At 51.4% G+C, this 12938-nt stretch overlaps 1 protein-coding gene and 1 long non-coding RNA gene across 5 annotated transcripts in view; one reads left to right on the top strand and one right to left on the bottom strand.

Annotated features, from left to right (window-relative positions):
* Positions 1-12938, bottom strand: part of KIRREL3 (kirre like nephrin family adhesion molecule 3) — a 321962-nt gene that overhangs the window by 29031 nt on the left and 279993 nt on the right. For all 3 annotated transcript variants that reach the window (XM_068659552.1, XM_068659554.1, XM_068659555.1), the window contains one exon: positions 11775-11880. In XM_068659552.1, the coding sequence (XP_068515653.1) occupies positions 11775-11880 (106 nt within the window). The remainder of the gene's footprint in view (positions 1-11774; positions 11881-12938) is intronic.
* On the top strand, positions 2859-7271 carry LOC137843840 (uncharacterized). Of its 2 annotated transcripts, none has more exons than XR_011089723.1 (3): positions 2859-3210; positions 3335-3610; positions 3702-7271. It is a non-coding gene; the product is annotated as an uncharacterized lncRNA (long non-coding RNA). The 2 variants fall into 2 exon arrangements; XR_011089722.1 differs by having other exon boundaries at positions 2862-3210; positions 3335-3602.

The raw sequence follows: 12938 nt of genomic DNA, 5'->3' as shown, positions 1-12938 counted from the left end.
AAGACGTGTGGGACCGAGTCCCACTCAGCCGTGTACTGGCCGTGCTCTCCCTGTGCCGACATGCGGGTCCATTTACCAGGCAGCAGACCAAGCCCTGGTGACAGGAAGGGGACAGGGGAGTCCTGGTGGCACTTGGAACAGCCCAGTATGGAGCCAAAGGTATGGCTGCTTGCACAAAACCCATCCTGCAACCCCTGGAGATCACCGTGCCAGTTATAGATGTAGATATATTATTCTACGGCACCAGGTTCCCTGCTATGCTTGGGTGAGCCCATTTTCTCCCAGGTGCAATTAGTAATTAACACCTCTGCTAAAGGGCTCCACAGGTCTCCTTCTGAGGTTTCACTAAGCAGCTGGCAGGCGCAGTTCCTCTTATTTCGGAGCTTGCTGCAGAAATGCTGCTGGAGTCATTAGCGGCAGCCCCGGGAATTCCTTGTCCTGGGTTCCATCCCCGAAGACTTCCCAGCTGGAGCTGCAAGCAGCGGCATTGCTGCGCCCTGACGCTGAGCTGAGCTCGGTGCCAATGTTACTAATCTCCCTCTTCTTCAGAAACAAATAAACAGTGAGAAAAATTGCTGCCTTTACCCAAATTTCAGGAGTTCAGGATGTCAGGCTTCAATTCCAAACAAGGACATGTTTGGTGTCTGATTGCGCCTCCTACAATACAGGGGTTGCTGCTACCAGGGTCTGATTGTTTTTCAACACTCCAGGGTTTTGATGATAATAATAATACCTTGCTGTGCAGAAGAAACCTCTGTCTTGATTTCCTGCCTAATCTCAGCTTTGGTGTTCCCCCTCCTGCCCAGCTGGCGATAAGCCTGATTGCTCATCAGATGGCTTCAGTCTGTCTCCTCGTGGTCAGCGGGATCCCAGGGTGGCAAAAATCAGTGATCCTCCAAAAGGGGCCCCTCCAAAGCCCCCCTACAGATGGGCACGTTGGGCTCAGCTCTGCAGAGAGCCCATGGTGCTGGTGGATGGGTTGAGCAGAGGCAGTCTCCAGAGGGCATCTTGGTACCAGACTGGAGATGGGCAGAAGCACCTCAGGACCCCAGGGTCCAGGGGTGCAGAGGAACTGGGGCGAGGAGGGGGGAGGAAACTGTGTCACTGGAACAGCTCATCCATGCTGCAACTCACTTTGGTGAGAAAACAGTCAAAATAGACACTTGCTTAGCCTGGCGATGAGGACAAATCATGGTGGGGAAGACATGGAAAAATGACACCTGACATCGATGCCATCTTTATCCTCATGCTTAGCACAGAGTGAAGGTGCTGTGCTGTGAAGCTGTTCAAACCTCCATGGTCCTGTACCTGTTATTTTCCACCTCAAACCATCACCCATCATACCTTCACCCAGGCTCTCTTGCAATTCCTTGGGGGCTTGCAGGAGAAAACAGTGATAAATGGAGACAGAAAACCCCAATCCTTCATCAGAGTAAGAAATCTGCTGCTGGGGGCATCTCAGAGTCAGGGAAAGGACCATATTTCAGATTGATGAAGGTACTTAATCCACATGCTTTGGGGCAAATGTGATGATGGGTTGGGCAGGAATGGCCCCTGCTTTCTGGGCATGGGATGCAAACACGGCCAGAGTACTGGTGGGTGGCTGGGGCTTTCCAAAGTGACCAAATCCTAAAGCTCCTCTGAAGGCTTTTCCCTGAGCTTTATTTTTGGGAGGTTTTCAAGGGCTTTGTGGTTTCATCTCTGCAGTGTGAGAGGGTTGCAGCAGCACACATCAGGTTTCGCTCTTGCTGGCACTGAGAGAAAAAGGACCTCGGGACTGGTTTACACGAGGGCGAGCCCAGGAGGAGGGTGACCAGCCTCAGAGGTGTCCAGGAGCCAGGCAATGGCCCCCAACGGCACATGGTGTCTGCCAGCCCCTGTTGGCTCTCCAGCCCCAGCTCTGAGCAAAGTCATTGAGCCCCCTAAAGCCCCACGGCAGCTGCTGTTGCCACTCCACTGATTGGGCTCATGTTAAATTTTGACATATCTTTAGGTTGATGCAAGGCACAGCTCCTTGTCAGGTCCCCAGAGCCCTGCCAGAGCTGAACTGTGTCTAGATCAAATGGTGTGGGTTAAGATCACCAGCACAGGTGAGTGTGCTAGGAGGTGTGCCCCAGGTGAGGATGGGGTCTCCTAATTACATGGGCATCTTCTTGCAGTGATTTCTGTGTAATCTGACATGGGCTCCCCCTGGCTGAACCCGGGGAGCTGGCAGCTCCTATGGAGGAATAATAAATGATATGCATTCCCTTTGTACTAATGCAAAAATACAGGCAACTTACAGGCGGAGAAGTAAAACAAAGTTGCAAATTTAACAAAATATCTGCTAATTTTTTCCACTATAAATTTTCCCTACTTTCCATCCATCCACCTCCAAACTTATTCCCAAATCACTCTTCTCAATGCCTCTTGAGTCTCCTTAGAGCACCCTGGTAACAACACTGCTCACCTGAGCCTTCCAAGTCATGAGAACGTAATCCAATGTGGCAGCACACTGATAAAACAGACTGACCTGTAAGAGCTCCGGGATTACCTACTGACTTCTGTATAAAGCTGCAAGAAACATTTCAAAGAGAAAAAAAAAAAAAGAAACCTCAAAAAGCAAAAACCATTAAGTCCTTAATTACACACTCCAAAAGCAAAGCGGAGCTAAGCAGTAAGCGTTGCATGATGCTTTACAGACAAATGGCCTTATAATCCAGTGCCAACAGCTCATGTTCTTCCTTTGCTTTCATATTTACCAACAGCTTCCAGAGAATTTGCAGAGGAATAGAAACCCAAGGATAACTCCAGGACCTGCAGTTAGCAGGGTTACTCCATGGCCTGACACTGGGTGAGATCAGAATCCCTTTCCAGTGGAATCCAATGGGTCTATTTTGGGATGTCAGCATCCACTGGGGTTTCTCATCCTCAGCTCCAATCTTGGACTGCATCTTGTATCCTGTCAGCTCATTTAAGCAGAAACAGCAGCCTCTAATGAGGCTGCTTGGGGAATTAGCCTAATGAATAACAACTGATGCCAACTGCAGTCACCAAAACACCTGCACCTTTAGCAAAGCCCCGTCCCCATCCCTGGAAGGACTGGGATGCTTTCAGCACACCCTGCCTTGCCTGACCTGTGCCACATTTCCTACCCCTTGCATGGAAGCAGAAAAACCTAAAACAGAGCTGAAGGCCTCTTAAATCAACATATTTTCCAGCTCGGAAGCTGTAAGAGGATTCATTATTTATATGGCAGAAACACAAAAGCTTAGCATATTTTAAGCTGTCTGAAATGACTTCAAGGCAACTCGTCCGCTCTCTCTTTTTTTTTTTTTTTTTCCTCCTAACAAAGCACATTGAGATGTCTCCGAATTGAGCAGTGGGAGGAAACCCTTCAGAAAGAGAAAACGGAACGGAGGGATTGAGGGAGAGAAAGAAAAAAGCTGTGATCTAGCTGGGGATTGCCAAGGAATGCCCATCGGGGGTGTTCCCTGTGGGATGCTGGCATAACCTTTAGACAGACTCTGCCTGACACCACATGGAGATTATGGCAGGCAAGAAAGCATCCCTGGTACTTCACGAGTACAAGCACACGTGGCCATATCCTTCAGAGACAGCAGGTGAGGAGGTGCTGAATGCTGGGTGTCCTTTTTTTTTTTTTTTTTCTTCTCCCCATTTTTACATTTTCAGTTTAGTCACAGCATCTCTAATTTCCTTAGATCTGAAGCCACCTCGTGAGACTGGAAGGGAATGATATAGAAGAAAGATGAGGGGAAAAAAAATGCCAGTAATCTTGTAAAAGTCAGTTTTGAAAAATCAATTTTCTTGTGTGACAAGATTTGCTTAAGGCTTTTCGTTCTGTGAAATCAGCCCATCATCCTGCGGGAACACATGAAGGAAGTGGCAAGTGTGGTTTGGAATAACTCAGATTAAAGACTGCTAAATTAGGCTTGAGGAGCTCCCACCTCTCCTGCAAGGATGCGGCTGGCGCATCCAGCGATGCTCGCTTCCCAGTCATCTTCCCAGCAGCCTGTCTTGAAGGAGAGGAGACCAACGGGCCTGGGAGAACACAGCTCTGGGGTCATCCCGAACAATGTGGATGCTTAGAAGTGTTCATAGCCTGGCTTGCTAAAAAAAACATACGGGCTTTGCTAATGCCCAGAGACCTGGGTGCAAAGCGTGCTGGAAATGAGATGCCTGGGACACCTCCTTGAGCAGGGCACCATCAGAAGTGATTGCCCTTTAAGCCTTGTGAGGCTCTTAGGGTTTCCTGGACCAACCAGCCCAGGACCTACTGGCCTGATCTTATCCATCGCTGTGCAGTGAAAGGCTACGGCCCTGCTCCTGCCACGTGTTCAGCCAGAGGAGCTTCTGCACATGCTGCTGAATGTCTCCTTTCAGCTGGAATGGACCAAACTGGTTTTTGTTTCTTTCCCCCTCCTTGATGTCATTCTCCCTCACTTCAGGAAAGCCATCGTGTTTCTCTGTCCTGTCCAGTTCTGCTGGTGGTCCTGGTTGGGATGGTCACAGCCATGGCTCACCCCACATCCCAAACCTTTCCACTCCAGCACAGCAAGCACCCAGACCACATCAGCAACACCCCTCTGCCAGCCCCCTCCAGCACTGAGGCTCCATCCAACAGCAGTTTGGGCTGGCTGCTTCATCACTCATTTAATTTGGTTCCTTTAATCACCGCTACATCAGGAAGTGATGCTCAGAAGTACAAAGCACTTTCTTTCCTCCCCCACCTCCCCCCCTTTTTTTTTTTTGCTTTCCATCAGATTCTCCCTCCTCTATGCTCTCTCCTCATTAGTCTGAGCTGCCTCTGAGCATCTCCCACACACTTGTTCCCATTACCCTGACAAGGCAGGGAAGGGGAAGACAAATCTCCCTGTCCCCACACCGTGTGAGCAGAGGGAAGCTCCACGATTCCCAGTGTCACCTGGAGTCACCACCACCACCGAGTCCCTGCAGCAGCCCAGCAGCGGAAAGATTTGTGCCTTTTATTTTACTTTATTTTTTTTTAAGCCTCTCTCTCCATGTCAGAGGGAGCTGGCAGATGGGGCTGACGCATCATGGAGGAGATCTGAAGAATTCATTTCCCGTTACTTTTTTATTTCCCCAGCTTTCATTTTCACTTCAGAGCAAAGGTCCAGTTGTCTGGAAGGAAGCTACAAAGACAAACCCGGGCAGGAAAACAGAGATAGCCAGGAAAAATGTTACTGTGCCGATAACTTGAGACCTCGGTGTGCTTTGCATTCATTTCAACTCCCACTTCAGCTGCATTTTCCTATGTCTATAAATTAGATTTACTCTGCCGCTGCTGTGAAATGCCTGAGGGCCCCTTCCCCACGCTGTCTTCTCCTCCCTCCCTTGCCATGTGTGGCTGCGGGAGGCAGCGGGAGAGGTGACAGCCCTGCCGAGGGACAGCGTGTGGCTTGCAGCATCCTGCAGGGGACCGCTGGTGGCTGTGCTCTTCGGAGGAGGAAGGAGCAGATGGGAGCATGGCAGCTGGGGGAAGGAAGGCTGCAAAAACCAGGGGCTTGGGGTGATAATCCTGTGTGCTGGTGTGAATGAGCAGTTTCCCCAAGCTGGTCTGAGGGAAGAGAGTCCTAGCATGCCACGAAATGGCTGCAAAGCCCGAGTGGCCCAAAAGGGCAGCTCTGGGATGCTTTCTGCCCCGATGGGTGCAGGGCAGCGAGCCCGTGCAGCTCACACCTTTCCTGCCACCACCAGCTGCTCTGCAGTGTGTTTTGAGTCCTTGGAAGCCCCTTTCAAGTATTAATAGAGATGTGACTGTCATTTACTATGAGCTTAATATTGCAGATCTCCCTTAATTGGGGGGGACAAAAACAGGTGCCAATTATACAGTAGTCCCAGTAATAAGAAGCCCTGGGGAAGGCGGAGTATGGGGGGATTTCATGTTTGTGTTGGGCCCCTCATGGATGGTCAGTGGAAAGTAAGGAACCAGCAAGCACTCCAGCTCCCAGGAGACATTTTTCAAAGCCACCTGAATCCACATTAAAATATAGTCAGGTCTTCCAGTGCCAGAACAGGGAGCACAGCCCCTCCTGCGGCTTGGCTGCAGGCAGCACCAGGCGTGCCCATTAACTGGGTTGTTTGCCATGTCTCCATCCGAAGTTGCCAATGAAATGCATCATCCCGAATCTTTGCATCAGTTTTCCATGATCCAATAATCCCTTCTGGCCTTCACAGCCTATGGATCTGCAAACACATTCTGCAGCAGCTACATAGAAGAGGCAGCGACAACTTTGGTGTGATGGAGGAGCACTGAACTGAAATCTGCCTTCCCTTGGGCTTTCACCTGGGACCAGAGATGCTGCGCACACCCAGATGCCCAGCTGGACATGTGAAGAATCACTTGGACAAAGGATGGACAAAGGATGGAGAGCAAGCTGGAGTGAGATCTGTTCCTGGTGCCTGGGGTGATTTCTTCTTCTATTCACTGAGCCTAGCAGCCGAAAACCATTCCCAAGACTTTTCCTTAGGGTCTTTCTTTTCCTTAAGACCCTAATCCCCCATCCTTTGATAAGGCTCTCCCAGTCCTGATGTGCTCCTGGCTTTGTTCCTCAGCCACCCAGTGTCACCCAGCAGCATGTGCCCTCATGGACTGGCTCTCGGCTCTGCAGCCAAGCAATGCCAAGCCACAAACGAGCTGGTTCAAGCATCTCAGGCAACCTCCAGGCTGGGATGGTGCGATTTCCAGCAGGACAGGGGCTCCTGTTCTTGGAGAACTTGACTTCTCCATGTCATCCTGGAGCACTTTGTGAACAGCCCTGGCAAGCTGCTCCTTCCCAGCAGGACCAAGGACTGAGGAGATAAGCCCCAAGCTGATAGGAGCAGCAGTGACCTGTGGAGGCTGAGCTTCTGCTCTGGGGTTGTTAAAACAAAATGTGGGAATGCAGACACAGTGTAAGACAGGCTGGTCAAAGTACAGCTTGTGTGTACATGTATCTTTGTCTTCTCCTCTTCTCAGAGCTCAACAATATCAGGTATAATTCTTCCGTATCTACCCGAACTCCAGCAGGCCTGCCCCTTTTTCCCCCAAGACCAGAAGCTAAAATGCTCACAGACCTGCAGGTAGGCACAATGCACGACACTCAGACCCCCAAGTGGTAACACAACAGACCTCCTTCCAAGCAGCCAGCTCCCTGTGCACCTCTCCAGCAGAAGGCAGTGGGGACTGGACTGCCCTGACCTCAGCAGAGCAGCCCTGCACGCCTGGCATCGGCACCCTCTGCAACAATTTCTGGCTGCAACGCCTTCCCCCTGCTCCCAGCAGCTGCTGACTTCTCCCAAGGCAAAAAGTGAATGCCAGTGAGACCCGCAAAATGGGGTGACTGCAAACATGCAGGCTGTGGGGTGTCCCAAGCAGCTACAAACTGCTGCACAGCAAAATGCACGGCAAACATCTGAGCTCACGAGCAGGCTTGCCTGGGTTTGCAAGACTTGTTCTCATTCTTTAAATGAGCAATCAGAATTAAGACACTGTGTGTGTCCCTGCAGGAAGGGACCAGTCCAGGTCTGCTGGAGGTGCTCAGACTCTTCATCCTTGCATTCTCTCCTGAGGCCTTGGTGGGAAATGCCCACCCTGCATCCCAGACAGAGCTGGAGGTGGGCTGCAGAAACTGGATGTTTTCCCTGCTTGCCCTTTTGCAAACGCAGCCAGCACGTCTTTTTGTTTTCCCTTGCGCAAGGCAGGACACCACCTCCCACCAGGTGTGTTCAAGCCCTACTGCCTTTAAAGAAAAGCTCTTAAGAAGCAGTTGAGTTCAGATTAATATTTGATGAGCGACAGCGTGCTGTTGGTTCAAAGATAAAGCAGTGTTTTCCAAACACGGAGGTCCTTTCTGCAGCGCGGAGCCCGCTGGGCGAACAAACAAACATCGCTCCCTGCCCGCCCTCTTGTCACAAGCTGGGGCATGGGAAATGGAAACCCAGGCACTGGTGTTCACCAGGCTGCTGCTGCAGAAAGGTCTGTGCCCCTTTGGGTAGCTGGCACCTTTGGTTTCAGCCCAGCCTGTGCAGGTGGAGGTTGCTTGTACTGCACTGAATGTGGTCCTGGCTCCTGCTGGGGGGTGGGGAAGAGGAGCTGGTGGAGCATCCCTCGGGGGGCTCTTAAATAAACGGCCCCTCCTGACTTCTGCTTCTGCTGCAGCATCACCTGGATCTTCTGCCATGCCCCATGCAATTATGGAGAGGCGTGTGCGTTTTTAAATGGCATATTTGATCTCTCTCTCTTTCTGTCCATGCTTGTCTGTCCGTCCTTCACCCCATGCCTAGGTATTGCCCTGCAACCCAGCTCTGTAGCTGGTGCTGCAGGGTGGCTTGAAACGTCCCATCCCCCCCGTGACTGCAAAGATAACGTTATTTGCAAAGGTCTCTGCTAGCCTTGGGGATGAGAGCACTGTATCAATGCGCCGGAGTGAGGTATTTATTATTGCCCTGCCTGTAGCAGTTCCCCATCTCACTGCAAAAATAATCATCATCAGAGGAGCCCAAAAGGCTGAGGGACTCTGCCTCTTGCAATATTAAACTTTCCCATTTTCTTCTGCCACTTTAAAGATTCTCTTTCTTACTGCAAGTGATAAATAATAACAGCAAAAAAACACCCCACAGACACACAACAGACATCAAAAGCCAAGGGAAGATTGGCAAATAGAGAGATCTGAAGTGAGCAAAGAGGAGGCCTGGTTGTGAGTCGGTTCACGTCGCCCTGACTTCTGTTGCTTTCCATTAATTTCACCCGCCATCACAGGTGGCAGAACAACGGCGACAGCTAATTACTCTCTCTCGCCTTCCCTTTCTTGCCCGTTTGCTTGCAGCAAAAGAACGTCAGTGAATTCCCTGATGGCCTTGGAGCTCGCTCCCCACAGGAGCAGATGGGGGCAGGTGCTGCCCAGGCTCCTCAGCCCTGCCACCATGCGGGTGCAGGATGCATAATCCCTGGGCCACAAAAAAAACAACCTGAGGCTCAGCACGACTTGTGCACCCATGCGATGCCTTGCCAGCCTTGCCCAGCTTGCTTTTGGTGACAGTGGCTGCGAGTGACAACGCAGGTGACGCTGCGGGTGAAGGCACCTGCACCAAAACCCTCTGGGGGAAAGGATGCTCCTTGTCCAGGAGCTGCTGTCCAAAGGCAGGGCTAAGAGGAGCTGAGGAGCCGTGCCTCTGGAAAGGAGAGTCCAGCCCTGCCTGCACAGAAGCACCCAACCCGCTGAGACGCCCACAGGTTTTACGGCAGAGGCCTTCTGGCTTTTCCTCCTGTTGGACAATGCCATTGAGGCTAAATGGAAATGTTTCACGGAAACCTGTCAGTTTTGACAAAAGGGAATTAACCTGTCCCAGAACAGAATATTCTGTAACTTTCCACTGTGACTCTGGGAAGTCCACTGTGACTCACTCATTTCTAAACAGGTTTTCCTTGTGTTAAAAAAAAAAAAACATGCGACGCATTATATAAGAGAAAGCAAGAACAAAACCTGTGGACAGGGGGATGTGGCAGTGCCATTGCACGACAATGTCACGGTGTCGTGCAGATGCAGAGCAGGGGGACAGCTTGCTTGCGTATTCACAGCAGAGACAGCACCACAGAGCTGGCTGTGGGTTTACGTCCAGAAAAGGGGATTTATGGTGTTTAGACATTTTCCTTTGTGTTCAGAGCTGTTTACCGACAAACATATTGGGAGGTATTAAAAATAAATGTCGGCTGCCGACCATGATCTGATATTTCTGAGGCTGAAGGAAGCTGTAGGAAATATATCAGCATGTGTCTCTCCCTGGGGAGAAAAATACCACACTTTCTGTTTCCAGTCTACTTTCTAATCTTTGTTTTTAAGGCAGTGTAAGTTCATCCTGGATCACGCTTTCCACCCTTGCAGCTCCTGGTGCAGGTACAGTGGTCTTTCCTCTCTCTGTCCTCCTTGGGATGCCCTCAGAGCTTCCTGCATCCCTGTGCCCACACGATGCTCCCTGAGGTGCACAACACCAGACTTTTACACCCAATGGTGCCGCTGAGGCTGCTTGCTTACTTGGGCCACCCTGTGTGCTTCAGAGACACGGCTTTGTTTAATTAAGGCATACTCTTGGCATTTACAGAGACCCTTTCTTGCTGCTTCAGCTCCAGACAACCTCTGTTCCTAAACTGAAGCTCAAAATCCTCCTCTTGCTTCCCAGCTGGGATATCCCACTCTGAGCTGCAGGGCTGAGATGTCTGCTGCCTTGACATAGCTACTGAAGAGCCCTGGGATCTTTGGGAAGCGAAATGAATCGCCCCGATCAATCAGAGCCATTAGATGGAAGGAAGCCCCGCCGCGTGCTGCTGAATCGTGTTTGCTTGTCACAGTGGTAGGGAAAAAGCCTTGTGTGATGTTAACATGTTAAGGGAACTTAAGAAATGAAAACCCCAAAGTGCTTGAATTTTTCATGCCTCTTTTTTTTTTTTTTTTTCTTTTTCCAAAAATAAAAAAAAATCTCTTTCATGAGAAAACATAACTCGAAAAAAACGTGCAATTAGCTTTGGTATAAAAGTCCACCATGAGAAGAATGACAAAGTGTTTTGCAGCAAGGCAGACGTCCCTGTGGCACCAGGGTCAGCACTGCCCAGGGAGGGTGAAAGGATGGGGCCGTGGGGTGGGAGGAAGGCATGGAGAAGGCTGAGGGCGGCACGAGCAGCTCCGGGGGGCTGCGACCCCTCTGTGCCCACGTGGGACACACGCCCAGCCTGCCACACTTATTTTCTTCTGAACTGTAAATATGGAAACGGGGCTATTTGTATCTTTGACATTAATTGACTTCTGAAATTAATAACTCTTCCGTGTAACTAGGAACGCAATTATGACTTTGTTGTGCTGATAGCAGATATCCAGCCGGAAGGAATCATTCCTACCAGCAAACTCGATTGTACTAATTAAGCTGTACAAGCCTAACAGGAGGTGGGTCGTGGTAACCTGTCCCCGGAGGTGCCTCCTCTATTATTACAAACTGAGGCAGTTGCACAACCACCACCGACTGCCTGCACGTGTCTGCACCCAACTCTGGAGCCCGGAGGGGCTGTGGTGGGACCTGGTGTACTGCGAGATGTCTCCAGGAGTGCTCAGGCCCCCGAGGAGGGATGGCAGCCCCCCCGCTTCCCTCTCCAATGAGGCAGGTACTGGGACACCGCACACCGAGCCCCATGCTTACAGTCCTGCTCATCACACCCTGTGCAACCTTGGTGGCTGCTGCTCGGGAGTGACCAGGTGCAGGCACAGAGCCTCTTCTGCCCCCACCTCCCATGAGTTCTCCTCCTCCTCCGCCCCCTTCTTGCCTCACCAGTGCCTGGCTGCTGCCCAGCCCCTGCAGCTCTGTGGTCCCCTTCTGAGCCCTGTGCCATGCTGCTGGGGCTGCACGTGGCTCCTTAAGGGTTACACAGCCATGGCACCAGAGTGGTATTGTTCAAACCATAAAAGAGCATGCACAAAGAGAAGGAATTTTCCAATTTTCCCCATAAAAGACTTTTCACTCGGCACGTTTTGCTCATTATGTCCCCGAACAGATGGCTCCGCTAGCTCTGTGCCAGGCCTCCAAATCCAGCCCAAAGCACCCGTGCATCCCCGACCAAGGGCTTGCTGCATGCATCAACCTCACGCGGAGCACCTGGAGCCTCCTCACCTGTGAGCACCAGCAAGGTGAGGACAGCTGGGGGGGAGCTGGGCAGCGCTGGTGAGGCTGTGCTGTGTGCGGGGCTGGAGGGGGATGCACGGTGACAGTAAGAAGGGAGGATGCCTTACCTGTACTGCGTGACGGCCGGGTTGGCCTTGGCAGAGCAGTGGAACTTGACGGTGTTGTCCTCCAGGACTGGCTGAGGCTCCACGGACAGGTTCACCAAGGGGGGGTCTGCAAAGAGACAGCGACGAGGTCACACTGCCAGCCGAGGTGGGCACAGCAGCCCTGTGCTACTGTGCTGCCCACGGCTCCTGAGCCTGGGAAGCAGAAGGCAGGTGTGGGAGAGCATGGCAGAGGCTCTGAGGCTGCTTCATGCAGTGATCAAATGCTCAGGGCTTTGTAAGGCTGGCTGCAGGCTGATGCTGTGCACAGAAAGCACAAACCCTGCGTGCACATCTGCAACATCTGGGTGCAGCCTGCAGGCCCCATGCTTGCCCCACAGGGGCTTGGACACTGCAGAGGCATGGGGAATAAAACCCCTTTGGGCTAGAGAGCTGTCCTCCCACCAAGACAGCAGCCACAGCTGTTTTCTGGCTCCTCAGCAGCACCCGATCCCTCCTCCAACCCAGGATGCTCTCCCGCTTGCTGCAGCCCAGCTCCTTCCCTGCCGCCACGCCACGTGCACCGCTGGACGTAGCATCTCACTTCAGAGCCATTAGCGCAGGCTCTGATTCCCGTTTAAGGGAATAAACTCGCCTGCTTTGAAAAGTTCCCATTCAATATCTTGCTGCGTAATGACGATCTTTTGTCTACCCGCTAACTTGAAAGTGGCATTTCTGCTCTTTCATCAGCCTAATCATCTCTGCCAAGTCCTTATTGGTGTCACAGGCCTCGCGGTTCTCTTGGCTGCTGCTCTGCTTCTCTTCTACTTTTACATGATAAGCTTCTGTGTGCTTTAGCAGCAAACAAAATTTAGAAGAGAACGGATGAAAGCAAGTGAGAAGAGAAAAGGGTGCAGTGTTGTGGTGGATAATAAGAATATTCAGAGCGGTTTTAATTTTTCATGATGTCTCAGAGGAGGTGCTGGACATCCAGCTTTAGGTTTGAAGAATGAGACCTCATTTGAGGGAAGAAAAAAACTCCAGGTGGCATCTCGGAGCTCTCCTGTCTGCCAAGGCACCTGTTACAGGCCACTGTTAGACACTGCAGTGCTAGAGGAACCACTCCAGCCTTGTCAAGAGGCTTTCCAGAAAGTGGAAATGGTGCTGAAGGACCAACCCCTTCAGGCT

The sequence above is a fragment of the Anas acuta genome, chromosome 23, assembly GCF_963932015.1.
Source record: "Anas acuta chromosome 23, bAnaAcu1.1, whole genome shotgun sequence".
NCBI lineage: Eukaryota > Metazoa > Chordata > Aves > Anseriformes > Anatidae > Anas > Anas acuta.
Note: the sequence above shows the minus strand (reverse complement) of the source record. Positions and strands in the feature narration are given on the sequence as shown.